The sequence below is a fragment of the Agelaius phoeniceus genome, chromosome 15 (genome assembly GCF_051311805.1).
Source record: "Agelaius phoeniceus isolate bAgePho1 chromosome 15, bAgePho1.hap1, whole genome shotgun sequence".
Taxonomy (NCBI): domain Eukaryota; kingdom Metazoa; phylum Chordata; class Aves; order Passeriformes; family Icteridae; genus Agelaius; species Agelaius phoeniceus.
Genome location: NC_135279.1, coordinates 16,120,033 through 16,134,745, shown reverse-complemented (window position 1 = coordinate 16,134,745; position 14,713 = coordinate 16,120,033). Strand labels below are relative to the sequence as shown.

General features: G+C 40.9%; 1 protein-coding gene across 12 annotated transcripts in view; it reads right to left on the bottom strand.

Annotated features, from left to right (window-relative positions):
* LOC129126594 (protocadherin alpha-C2-like) overlaps positions 1–14,713 on the bottom strand; it is a 166,303-nt gene that overhangs the window by 27,137 nt on the left and 124,453 nt on the right. For all 12 annotated transcript variants that reach the window (XM_054642629.2, XM_077186623.1, XM_077186622.1 and 9 more), the window contains exons 2-3: positions 10,601–10,659; positions 8,461–8,549 (exon numbers count right to left, since the gene is read on the bottom strand). In XM_054642629.2, coding sequence (XP_054498604.2) covers positions 8,461–8,549; positions 10,601–10,659 — 148 coding nt within the window. The remainder of the gene's footprint in view (positions 1–8,460; positions 8,550–10,600; positions 10,660–14,713) is intronic.

Genomic DNA, 14,713 nt, shown 5'->3' with positions numbered 1-14,713 from the left:
GTGGAAACAATTTGATTACCATCAATTCCCTGAAGTACTGACCAGATAAACACTTGTTTAGTTTATAAGTTCTGACAAGATCACAACCCAAGGTAGTACAGCGGCAAGGGAGTGATTTTTCTATTTATTTATTGAAACTGCTGAGAAAATAATAAAGACAGGAATCAAAATCCATGTCTTCTGTGTAGCTACAAAATATTTCCAGTAAGCAGACAAGGCAAACTCACTGGTATTTTTATGAAGATCACAAAGACCAACATGCCTAAAGCAACAGAGAGTGAAAAAGTTGCTTAGATTTGAAAATCTGACTTTATTATATTTATAAAATAATTTCCTACCAGATATTTAAGAACTAATCACATCATCTGGCAAATGCTATATTTTCCCCCCCCTTTTATTTTTTGGCTCAGTTATGAGAAATATTTTTTTTTTAAGTGCAAATTTAACTTCCATTTTGAGGAAGCAAAAAGATTATTACAGAAAAGGATGAATTAAATAGACAAGGAGTTATTGCTATTAAACTTTCTCCCAGTGCCTAAATATAGAAATTATAGCCAGATAAACTGCTTACGTAAAATCTCTTTATCACTTCTTAAAATGATGGAGTCTGGAGCTGCAGCAGCTTTTGCCCACAGTTTCAGAAGACTTTCTTCATATTGTTCAGTCACAGAAAACCTCTAGCCTTTTCCTCCTTTACTCTTATTTAATTCCTGGTTTCAGAAATCTTCCAGGTCCCCTGGGTTATTTACATCTCAGCTGGAGCCATCAGTCCTGCCTTTAGGAAACCTGCATTGAAACAATCACCTCATGTGGGGTCAGAAATTGAACTTGATCTCCACTTGGGAAAATGCAACAGCTGGCTCCAGTCAGGGACAAATGTACAAATGTGGTCCTAATCCCAAAGGAAGGATGCACAGACACAGGGGCTGGACTAAATGATGAGATGCACAAATGCATGCTGGGCCTAATGAGAAAGGGAAATTCTTCTCACAAATATTTGCAGCAGGTGAAATCAAGAATTTGCCACAGTAGCTGAAGACATAAACCTTTCCAAGACCATTCTCTTTGACAGCCAAAATTAACACAAAGTCTTATTCACATATAAGAAGTCAAAGAGATCACACAATTTAGAAGTTCCCAGCATTAGCCTTTTCCAAATTCTGATGAGTCCTATCCTTTTTTCCTTACACTGAGCCTTCAAGGACTAAGGTATTAAATCTCTCATCCATGTCATCCCATTTACTTGGTACACCCTGCTGAAAAATAATGGAGCCCCTGATAAAGATCACAAACACTATTTCAGGTCAGTCATGAGGGTTTTGCAGCTAAGAGGAAAATAAATTAACAGAAAGTAAATTTAACTTTAGCCAAGTCATGACTGCAGTTTCTGTATAATATCATCTATCCTCCCCTCCTCTCTTTGCTCACTCAGCTGAACAGAAATCTAAACTAACCTATTAATTTACTCAGTCCTGGCTCCAAATATTGAAAGCCCAAAGTGCTGGTTCAACCACAGTTTGGATGGGGTGAGGCAGATGAGTTCCTGGTCATAACAGTCATCAGCTTTTAAAAAATAATGATCAGTATGTCAAGCTGCACCTGTCATAAAAATATGTATTTTGGACATGTTCTTTTGAAAAAGTCCTTTTGATTTCAAAATGCTTTTCTTCAGTCCAAGAAGCATTTGAAATTCTCAGTCCTCTCCAGCTTCCATCAGGCTGTCAAAATGAGAAGCATTTATCCCTGAAAATTCTTAGTTCAGTATGAAATATTGAAAAGGTGATGTGGGGCCAAGCTGGTGACCTACATTTCAACATTCCTGAAATAACAATACAGAGGGGAGACAGTGGACAGATGAGCAGGAAGAGACCAAAGTCATTAGATGGAAGGAAAAAACAAGAAAAATTAGAAAGAGGGAGGTACATGGCAAACCAGAGAGGTAACAAGAAAGGAAAATGGAATAAACAGAAGTGCAAAGCCAAAAAGCAGGAAGCATGCAGGGAATGTCCTGGAAATAAAGTGTTCTGGGAGCAGGGGCAAAACTGAGGACTGTACATCATGTTGAGGGTCTCAGCAAGTGGCTGGAATTGACTCGAGAATTCAATGAGCAAAATCTAAAAGTAAAATAAAAGAAAGGGATTTAGCCTTATATGGCCCTTGCAGATTATTTCTATTTCAGTTTAGGCAGGGCACTGCATCCACACAAGTAAGCTGGCATGATTTCCTTCCCCAGACCACTGAGCTGATAGATACTGCAGCTTCAAAGAATTACTTGAGTGTGCTTTAAGGGCATGATTTTTTCCATGATTCAAGAGGCTGTGAACCAAATCTCTGTGACCCTTTCCAGAAATTCTTAGGAACTACTTAGGACCTACATTTTGGGAATTTATTAATTCACTGATTTGAAGACTAATTTTCATGAGAGACATAAATAACTAGGCTGTTCTGTATTCCCCATCTTCTATTCTTTAAAATATTCCATATATGATCACAGTGTTTCTTAGACCACTAAAGATATGAATTTTAGGGCTGATATTTGGCTTTCTATGTATTTCTGGTTTTGAAGGTTGAAATTATGAAATTCTATAGAAAACTGGTTATTAATTTAAAAAATAGAGAGAGGTTCTAGCACAGCTGCATTTTCTAGTTCCTTCCATTTTAAACAGCTGCAGCATTCTGCAACAAACCAAGAACCTGGTTTTGTATTACGGTTGCTAATTAGTAATTAGCTTTTATAGCTTTAATCAATGAACTGCTAAAGCTAAGCCAGAGCAGTGCTGTTATTTGTAAATTAACCTTTAACAGTCTCAAAGAAACAGCACTTTCAGCCCCTGCAAATTCTTTGCAGTGGCTGCTTGATGAGTCTTGATCACACCCTATTTCTCTAGATGAGGAAGGACATTTGAAGAAGGAGATCAGAAATTCACTGACATTTCAGGAAGAAATTGTCCTCTACTTACAGTCACAGTGTAAAGCTGTATCATATGAAATATGTTACAACTTAGGTCTCATCACTCTGTGAGTTATTTTCTTAGGTTCTTTCTCTTTAAACTGGATTTTAGAAGACTAATTCAGTGGCCAAGAGCTTTGTGATTCTCCTGTGGGGCCCTTAACAGCTTCTCCTGTAATGCCTGCCTGATTTCAAGACCAGTGTCTGTTCTAACAGTGAGACTCAATCCCCTCTAAAACACTTTCCATTCCTTCTGTGCTGCTGTTCCAGATGCAGGCAATGTCAAATGGTTATTCCATGAAAAGAACAACTGCAGTGCAGCTCTATCACAACCTATTACCCAAGCCCAGGGTGCCAATCTTCTTTCCAGTGACCTGTGCTCAGTAGTCACTTAAAAATCAACACTGCTGTTCCCTTGGAATCAGCCTCCTGCAGACCTTCTAGCATCTCTTCCAATTGTTTCTCTCTACCAGATCCTCTGTGCTCACCTTTCTGTGCAAGATTTTTACTGGTGTGATGTGAGAAATGGAAAGATAGAAACTTCCACAAACACTGAAGGATTTGATCCTTGGAAGAAGCTCGGATTGATGTAAAAATACAATATACAGACATTAAGCAGAAGAATGATAAACTTATGTTTCTATAGTTGTAAGTAAGAATATGCCTTAAGTAAGTAAAAAAGTGTATGAATAAGATGGTGAAGGGTTTATAATGTAGGGGTGTGGCTCTATAGAGTAAGGTAAGAGTTTAGAGGTTATAATAGAAGCATTTGTGTTGCATGTGAGACAGAAGGCAATGGATAAAAGTATCCACAATGCAGCAAAATTAAGCAAAGGGGATAGGTTAGAAAAGCAAAATAAACTTTGTGGCAACTGTCCATTGGATTAGAAAGTTCTATATTGTCTTGTGACCATTTTGAGCTATGCCCAACTGCTTGCTCTCTTAAATCTCAAAGCCTCTGAGACTGATGTTTGTCTGAGCAACAAAAATTTTTAACCCAACTGTGGTCCCATCTCTTCATTAAATTATAGTGTCCCCTCTCATGCCCTTAGGTTTCTCTGTTCAGATCTCTTCTCCTTGCACTATCATCCTGTATCTCATCCTGGCCCTTCTCACAGTTTCATTGGAATGAAGTATCTCTTTCAGATACAATATTCTTGTTCAGGTTGGATTTACTTGCTTGGCATCTAAATTAGTCTGTGAAACAGAGAATTGGGAATACCACAACTAACAGTGGGTAATTATAATGATTTCTTTCCCTATCAAGGCATTTTTGGGCATTTTTTCTTAAAATCCACACAAGATCCCCTGTCCTTTCTTCACATTTTTCCCACAGTTGTTCTGTTCACAACACCCTGCCCCAAACCAGCAGCACAAAACTCACTAGGAAGACTGACTTTACTTTTCAGGAAATTTTGCTTATTTGACATATTCACAGTTGGTTCACATTTAGTTTTCTGAATTCCTAACTTATTCTGCATATCATGCCCCATCAATGCACCTTGTCTGCATTCCAGGTGATTGCAGCAGGAACCCTCCTCTGAGAGCAATACAAATTTATTCCAGAGAAACTCTAGTTCCCAGTGTAAACCCAGGGCAGCCTAGGACATTATGGACAAGGAATACCCCCAGCTAGCATGGCATGTGTGAGAAGGTCACAGGCAGGAAGTAAAGAACAGCAGAAAAATGGAATGAAACCAGGAAAGTTGAGAGACAGTTGTGAGACACATAAATTTGAGAGGACAAATGCTGAAAGATAGAGATTTAGGGTCATGAGATGCAAAGAGCTCTGTAAAAAGGGATCTTATTTATAATTTTCTTCCACCCCCCTGCCATGGGACACCTTCCACCATCCCAGGCTGCTCCAAGCCCTGTCCAGCCTGGCCTCAGACACTTCCAGGGATCCAGGGGCAGCCACAGCTGCTCTTGGCACCCTGTGCCAGGGCCTGCCCACCCTCACAGGGAACAATTTCTTCCTGCAGTGTTCCCAAGCAGTCCATGATGGTCTGTCTGATGTCCTCCTGTCCTTGGGAGAGCCCAGGCAGCGCAGACAGGCTGAAATAATTGCCCTGCATCCAGCTCTGGGGCCCCAGCACAGGAAGGACATTGACCTGTTGGAGCTTTGTAAAACAGTGTTACCACCTCTCCTCCCCAGTAATTCCCTGAGAAAAGGAAAAGAAATAGCAGATATATTTAGGAGAATGTTACCACAGCAAAATCAGAAGTACAAAATTAGTGTATTTTAGGATGGCATTTGCCTAGGCAATCTTAATTATGTCTCTTGTGCATATTTATGAGGGCAGACACTGAAATCCTAATTTCCTGAAAGTCTGTGGGCTATTGACATGGACTTCAGAGATGCCAGTAATTCACCCACAGCTTCACCTACACTCACACAGATTTCAGATGCAGATTTTATCATTAAATCCTTTTCTCTTTTACAGAGCTGTCTGAATGGAATCTTTTATTTTCCCCTCTCTACATATAGTGTGTGGCCCAGTGCCTGATTTACTGCACACATATCAAGTCTACATTGAATACAGGAGTTGAAATTTCTCATGATTGTTTTTCATCACAAATCCTTATTGTTCTCCTGAATCTTACATGTGCTATGAAAGCATCTTTAGACTGGTTTTGTCTAGCAAAAATGCATTTTGAAGCATTTGCATGACACCAGCTCTGTTTTGTAGATTGGAACCAGCAGCACAGGAAAATATACATAGATTTGTCTAATGCCTGCTAACTCTAGGCTCTGAATTATTCATAAGTCTGGTTTATTCAGAAATCTTCAGTGTTTTATATCTAGAGCAAAATTTCTGTTCATCAGTTTCTGTTATGAGCTCTCACCACTTTTGCCAATCAAGCTCCATTTATTCTGAGTTAGTTATCAAAAAAACCAGAGTTCATTCACATTAGTGGTCATCTAAAGTCTGATAGAATTGCCAAAACTGCCAAAGGACATGGAGCAGAAACCAGAAATGTGTCTTCATTCCCTGATCTCACTCTATAGCATGTGAGGGACTAACAAGATGCCCCAGAGAGCTAAACTCAAAGCCAGAGGGAGTTTGAACCTTCTTGTCCCACCTCACCCAGAAGTCTCCCAGCTGCAAACCTACAATGGGTTGGACTGGTGCCTGAGAAGATGCAAACACAATTTTAAAAATGACAGATTCACTGTTCTTTGCATGGATGAAATATTCAGTAAAGTCAACAGGAATGCTGTCAGTCAAATAAGGACCAGGTTTTGCTTGGGCACCACATATTTGCTGGAAAATGTGTGATGATGTTGGAGTTCAGCCATATGTTAGGAATTAAGGATTTACTGATTTAACACTTGACTTGTTATTACAGGTCTTGAACCTAAACCACAAAAGGAAAGAAGCACTGAAAGAGATGTGTGGGAAACTGCAAGCAGGATCCTAAAGCAGTGGTAATAATTTGCTAAATATGTGATGTACTGAGGCTACAAAAGCTAACACAACCTTTAATCCTGAGATTTCTCCATGAAACACCCGTTTGCTGTTAAGGATCAGGGACATCTAAAGCTTTTGGTTACAAAGACAGGAGAAGAATATTATCTGAAACCCACAGCAAAAAAAGAGAAAAGTCTAATTAATGTAATATCAGGGTCACTACTCCCTTGGGAGAGGACAGACAAACCAATATAACCTTCTTTGTGCTGGGATGCATTCATTGCACAAGTGCCTCACAAGTCAGGAGAGGAAGCAGCAATAAGAGCCAAGGGTTACTGCTGCTCAAACAAAGAGATGTGCAGGTTCCCAAAGCAAGTCCAAAATGGTAAGACCCAAAACAGAACAGCAAGCAGGACTCCAGACAGGGGAACAGGGCTCTGGGACCCAAATGCCACTGGACCTCCTCAGATGACAGAACCATCCTACCTTTGCACTTAGATTCTGGTGCTTTTGGGAATTGGCAGCACCAGCATGGGAACATCTGGTGATACAAACATCTGGTGATACAAACATTCAGAATGTTTGTATCCATGCTGAACTGGGTATGAGGCAAAGCACTGAGTGCTCAGTCAAGGATGATCAGTGCAGCCAAAGCCTGAGGGAAGCCTTTGCAAAGGTTGGAGTGTTCTTGTGGTGACATTTTCAAATGCAAGCTCAACAGTCACACACCCTTCATATTCTGCAAAGGCTGTGTGTTCCTGCAAAGCCTGCAGCAGAAGGAAGGCACACAAACCCCAGCTGATCATAGCCTCGAGCTCCATGAGATATTAAATTAATTCCCAAATCTGTTTCTGCAAACAGCCCTTCTGCAAGACCTTTGCAGGTTTTGCTGGGCACCATTAATTTGTGGATGTTGTAATTGTGATTGCAAACCCTCAGGTTGTTCCTCAGCTCTTTATCCAGGTGAAATTCTCATTTAAATAGAAAGAAACTTTTGCACCAAAAAGGTTAAATGAAGTAATTATCATTTTTCCTGCTGGAGACCCCACTGCCCAGCATTTGAGCTGCCTCTGTGACATGGGCATCACTCCTCATGTCAGTTCCTGACTGACAGTGCTCACAGAGCTGCCATACAGGGCTCACCACCCTACACAGGGCATCCACTGAGTTTACAGTTTAGTTTGGCTGAAAATGGCTGAAAACAGGGACTGACTGCTCCTCTATATCTTTATATTATTCCTACTCCAAAATCAAAAGTGAGAATATTTTTTTTTGTCTGCACTACAAAACATCCAGGTGATTTTTTTTTCTAAACTCCATGAGACCCTTCTGCCAATTCTTATTGACTTGCTGTGAAGTCATCAGTCAGTGACAGAGTAAATGAAGCTCCATTCTAAACCATGCTTTTTGTCATTTATTTTGACAAATAAATAATATTTTAGTTTCCATCATCATGTATGAGTGAATGAAAACAGCTAGCAAAAATTTAGGTCTGATTTCACCACAGAAAAGTAAAATGAGAACAGATATTCAAAGAGACTTACTGGCTTTGTAAAAATAACAAAGGGAAAACTGATAAGCTCCTACCCCAGTTTTACTGTTCTTTTGAAATGGAGGGCAAACCAGCTCTGGAATACACACACCTGAATACATACATCAGAACTGAACCATTATTCCATTATTCCATTACACAAACCAGTAACCTCCAAAAGCAGGGTGAGAGCTGGGATCAGGGACTCTTATCTCCAGGGCTCATTTGAGACTGAGTAAAGAAAAAGATGTATTTTTTGCTTTATTGTTCCACTCTATTTCAATTTCACATAATAATTCACAAGAACTTTATATCCAGATCACAGAATATTCTGAGTTGGAAGGTACCCACAAGGATATTGAGTCCAACTCCTCAGGGAATGGGAATTCATACAGGGGCTGAACCCACAGCTTTGGGGTTATTAGCACCATGCTCTGACCAGCTGAGCTCATCTGAGGATCTTCAGTCAGAGCTATAAAACAGAGGAAAAAGTAACCAGCAGCATTAGGAGGTCTACTGCAGTTAACATCAGTTCTTGACAAATATTCTGGATTTCACATCCTTACCTGCAGTAGCACTGGAGACTGTTGGCCACTGCTGGTCAGGCCCTGCTGCTCCTCCACGCAGGACTCCTGCCTCCTCCATATGCACAGCACTGGAAGCAGATATCACACCTGGGTTATCCAGTTCCTTTCTGCCCTGGACTTCACAGCACTTCCCATTCCTGCTACTCTTTAAAGTTCATAACTATTTACCACTGTGCAGCTACTCCTACACTACTGCATGATGCTAGCAGCATGAGAAGCATCTGCTTTGACTTGCAAAAAATACTTTTGATTATTTACTAAAACCCAGTAGTGGAAAATAACTTATAAAACAAACACACCTGCAGGACACTTTCCTCTCATTGACTGGGAGGCCCTAATAAGGAAGTGACACATCTTTGCTATTAGGATGTAGCAACATTAGGCAAATGATTAAAAAGTTGGTGGAGTTAGTTCTGAGCTTGTGTAATTATGCCATTTTAACAAATCCCACCTTCCTGGGTTACTGCACATTTCTTGTGAGCAATTCAGGAAGAGAAATGCATTTTCTCAAATGCAAAAACTAATACAGCAAATTTTGCAGTGTCACATCATGAGCACTGGGCATCAAAAGCACCAATTTACACCTTACATGGAAGGAAAAGAAAAAATCTGCTATTTTTAATACAAAACCAAGCATGATGTTTATATGCTGTTCCTTAAGAGAAACAGGATTCTGTGACTGTGTCCCTGTCTCTGCTCATGGACTTCACACTCCCTTTCACACTTCCAGCTGAATTTAAGGGACAGCTTCATCCAAATGTGGCAGACATCAAGGGCACCAAATTTCTACAAGTTTTATGAAAAAACCAGCATTTTATGAAAACCATCAACTGGGCAGGGCACACAGGCTCAGAACCTGAAATTTCAGGTAAGGACAGGGGCTGCTGATGTGAGAGAGCAGAGGAACATGTACAATTTCCCAGAAGGGCCCCATTAGTCTTGAGGGATTAAAGTAAGCTCTTACTTTTCATTAATTGTTCAAGTAGCTTCAGATAAGATCTTGTACTTTGTACAGAAAGGAATGTGGATCAACAAGAGCATGCCTGACTCAGGACCAGCAGATAAAGTGCTCAGGTAGGCAGAATTCCATCTTCAGGATCCTGCTCCCCAGACTGTTCATTGATTTTGCACTTATGGATTACAAAAAAATGAAAGTCACAGCAGGAATATAAAAGAAAGAGCTTGCCCTGTAGGCCACAAAGTCAAGCTTGCTCTGTCCTCCTTTGGTTTTGGCCCTTGAGATTCCTTTTTACACAGCATCTCAGAGGAGTCACTCTGTGTCCTCACCCACATGAAGCACAGTGTGACTCTCAATTTAGGACTTCAGTCTCATAAAAACTCTTGGCTAAAGGTACAGCATCACTGCATCAACAATTCTGAGAAACCCATGCAATGCTGCACTTTGTGATGCCACTGGGAATGGCTGCAGCCTCAGAACTGCAGCTACACCTGTGCAGGAATCTTATTAATCACATCAGCTTACACCTGAACATAGAACCAGTTTTCTAATCTGCTCAGGGAGAGCAAAAATACTGTTTGATTTAGGCTCTACAGAAAATTATAGCAGAAACTACTTGTGGTATTAGGCAGTGGATTTTCAAAGATGTCTAAAGAGATTTGGACAAAAGCTTCACTTTTCCTTCTTTGAAAATCCATCTCATATCTTCAAAAAGTCCTTTCAACTGCATTAATCTTCTTGATTGCAGCATGTGGTTAATAAACCTGCTGCAGGAACAGCTACTTTTATGGTAATGAGAAACAAGAAGATGGAAATGCAGACTGACTATTGAAACATCAGCACTGATGATTACAGGGAGCTTTAAAATAAACAAAAAGTATATAATGACAATTAAATGATTCAATAATTGGAACAATTATGCCTTGACAGTCAATGGATAGAAAAGCAGAAGGTAAAAAGAAAGAACAGCACAGCTCTACAGCATAAGATGCAAGTCAGACTGAATTTGTAGCACACAGAGATTGGAAGTGACAGCAGCAGAACTCAGGTGCTTTCCATCTCAGCACAGTTATCATCAGTCTAGGGCATCAGAAGAAACTTTGTCCTTTTCACAGAGGAAAAGGACACAATTCCCCTTCTCTGGAGAAACAGCACACATACCTTTGCATTCCTGCCCTCAGGGATGCAGAGTAGCGCCAGTCCGGGTTGGGGTGTTTTGGCTGTAGAAACAAAAGCCCAGGACAATGCTGTTAGTGGCAGTAAAACATGCTAGAAAACATCTGCATCTGGCTAATTTTGTCAGAAAAGCCTAGATGGATATAGCCAATTTTTGTGACTTGCCAAATCATCCTATAAATTTAAAGAAACTTTCAAATGGGCACGCAGGGAGTGTCTGTGCAATAAACTTGTCTGCACACCAAGGCCTGTGGCTAGAGATGATCTCTGTGGAACAACATTTAATGCTGCAAACTGGTGGAAAGTTATTTTATACATTCATCAACATTTTGGGCATAGGATAAAAAAAACCAACATCAGAAATCCAGACAATACATTGTTTGTTTACCTGGTAAGGTGAGGAAACTCAGACTCCTGCACTCAATGTTACCTACCTGAGGGTGTATAAATGTGAGGGGATGTGGAGCAGTGAGGCTTCTGCCAGAATTCAGAGGACTGCAGAGGACTGCAATGGATGGTATCAGATTTGCAGACTGCAGCAAGTCTTTTATTAAGGACAGACATGTCCATAATACCAAAACCTATTCAATTCTCCATATTCATGAGAGGGCATAAAAGGTAGAAGGGGAAAATAGCCAGCAATGCCCTCTGACCAACAAACCTCAGCATATGCTGATGTGCTGCAGCATGACTTGCTAAATAAGGAGTTAATTAAGAAATCCTCTGTTGATCAAAAATTGCTCCAGAAAATAGTTTTCACATTGTCAGGGGACTGTCACTGTAATTTTCAACTACAGCCTATGAGTGCAAGCTCAGGTCCCTTAAAATTAAGCCCTGAGGACATACCAAGGTTATTTCTCAGGATACTAAAACCATTATTCTGTAGGTGTTATTGTAGTGAGTGCTTAAGTTGAGGCACTGGAATCCAAAGACAGAACTTATATCCAAAAACATAATGGACTACATTCATTCCTGATGTGTCTTGCATGGTGCCAATCACACAAATAATAAATGACAGTAATGGTTTAATTCTCTTCAAATTATTGGAGGCAGATCAGGAATGAATTTGACCCCATTACTTGAAAGAGAAAAAGAAAGTGTTGAATGTTCTAAATTATTTAAAGCCAACTCTATCTTTTCTCTTGAGGTTTGGCATATGCTTTTCCCTGGATCAATAGGTTTTATTCAAACAAAAATGGAGCAATTACAACTTACAGTATTGCTCTATCACCACACTTCCCAGGTCCAGCATCACTCAAGGCTGAGATGCTCCTGGATGATGCACACATGAGTATTCTTTATGGTCAGAGCTACACAAAAGGGAGGAGGAGGCTGCTGTTTGCAGCCACACATTAAACATCTGTGCTAGCAATTTCCTTCCCATTTAGCCCTCCCTGTTCTCTGTCATGCTCAGGTTCTGCTGAGTTTAGCAGAAAGTGGTTTGACAAGAAGCCCATTATGCATGGTTCTAGTCTTTTCTGATTAATTCCATTTTGGCCCCAGTCCCAGGGATGTCAAAGCAACTCTAAAGTCAACCACGTAGTAACAGTCAATGAAAGAGGATAGAGAACAACACACACTGATCAGAGCCTCTCCTGAGTTTGCCTTTCTTGAGTATGAAGGGTGCTGACACCAGAGGATTTGTCTTTTCTTCTGCTGGGGTTTTTTTAATAGCAGGGCAACTGCTGGACTTCTTGTTCTATTTTGCAATTTGAGAGGTGCAGGTTATTAACTTGTACAGGCTTGTAGGCAATGTGAGGAGGAGGAGGAATCTTACCCCAGTCCCAGGCAAAACACAGATAAAGTGGGATTACATGAAAGCACTGAAAAGGTCAGACACGAGTTGGGTGGGAGTGAGAAAAGAGGAAAACGACCACTCACTCACAGTACACAGATTTTTGGGTTTTGGATGAGAACTTTCCAAATCTTGGCTAGAAAACAAAAATCTCTGTTCTGTTTGCAATAGGACATCATATCTTATATGGATGATGGTGGCAGGAGAAACCCATTAGTTAGAAATTAAACATTTTTTCACTTCACATGGATGGACCAAGACTCCTCATGTCAATATAAGAGAAATTAGGACACTGGAATTTCCAAGGGTTTCTGTCCAGAAACTCTGGCATCTTGTAGCTATTCCCAAACAGTTCTCTCTCTGCTATGACTCCTCAGGTAGGGCTGCAGGGCTGTTCCCAGAGGAGCAGAAGAAGGAAGGAGGGAACAGGATGAGAAAAATGCACTCTGGAGGTGGAACTATTGCCACAATTGACTGTCAGGGGCTGGGGTATTTTTAACTATGAAAAAAAATCAATAACTGTGACTTCTTTTTGAAGTCATTAGAGGAAGAACCAGAGCACAAGGCAGTTGGGCAGCAGCCTGCCTTTGTGCAGACCTATTTTCACCCACTTTTACCATGTGCTTGCTGCTTGACTGGGTATTTTCAGAGCTCAGCAAGAGGCACATTTGTCCCACACTTGTGTTACCACAGGTCAGTGTCCTGCAACCGACAAAATCAGTGAAATTTCTATTTTGTCAGCATAACTGGCTTCTCCTTTTGTTCTGCTACAGACCGTAATTCTTTCAGTTCCCTTTTCAGTTCCCCAAGTGAAAAGTTGTTTCAATACATCTCTAAATGAGACTGGACTAGAAAAGCAATAAAGAATGACCAGGAACAGAGGTTGAGCACAGCAGAAGCAGCAAACCTATTCAGCCATATCTCTCCCCAGCTCAGCTGCAGCAGTGCTGCCTCTTAGAAATCCATGAGGAACTGACAGTCTGCAGGGCTGGGTTGGTTTATATCTCTGGTTAAGAACAGTCCACCTTCACCAGAGCCCTCCCTGGACCTGGGCAGTGCCTCAGAGTGCAGCTGGGTCCTCAGGCAGTCCCAGGGGCTGCACAGCAGCTCTCAGTGGGCTCCTCTGCAAAGCCTGTCACAGATCTGGCTGTGAGCAGTGCAGTGTGTCCTAAACCAACCCCACCAGGACAAGGCACAGCTGTGTGAGTGCACAGAGGGAGCACAAAGAGGAACACGGGCTCTGAAGGGGTCCAGGTGCTTCCCAGCTGTAAATCCCCACATTCTCTCTATGTCACACAATGCTGATGAAGACAATATTAATCCTTTTGCCTCCCCAGCTCATTACAAAACTCTCTTTATCACAATCCAGCACATTCTGCTGGGTTGAAGGTAATTTTAGCTTGCCACTTCCCTCAGAGATTTTTGGTAGTCACATGGCAAGTCCAGCAGTCCTGTCAGTAGGTGAAAGAAATCCCATGACCCAGCACAGCAGTAATAAACCATTCCCTTTTTCCCCATCAGTTGCTTTTCCTGATTCAGTTACAGCACATCATCATCATCATCATCACAGTGTGAGAGAAGGCAGAATCTACCTAGGTGCCTAGAGAAAGGGTTTTCTCTGCACCTCATGCCACCAGTGTGCTCCTGCTGCTTCTTCCAGGCACCAGGCTCACATTTTGCAGCCACATAACCACACACATTAATGGTTCTGGTCATAAACAACCAACCCCATTGGGAAGTCTGATAATGTGAATGTATAATGTAAACCAGAGCCATCTTAGGAGCAAGAGAACTCATGCAAAATGTCACAGTTGTTTTCAAGTGGGTTAACTGAAGAATTGTTTCATTGGTTTGTGGAGAATAAATTTAGTTGAAAATGTATTGTTAAAAACATTTTCCTCAGCTCTCTTTTTTATCTAATACAGTAAGAATTTCTCCCTGGGGTAGAAGAAATTTCTGATTTTTTAAAATATTGCCCTGATCCCATATTCAATGGATCAATGCAAACACTACCTTTCACTTCAGTGGTTGCTAGAACAAAACCTGCTTGAGGTAGAGAAGCATGAATCAAATATTTACAAACAGTTACCAGATGCTGAGACTCCTAAAAACATCCTGCTTCATTCTGGTTTCCACACAAATGCACAACAGAATGACATAAGGTATATTTATCAAATGGATCTGCTTTGAAGCATTAATAAAAGCCTTTTAGAACCACTAACCACATAAGGGGCTGCTTATTTTCCAGTCAGACAATGCTGACAGGTATGAGGAAACAGAGGCTTCTATTCCTGCTTTCCTTC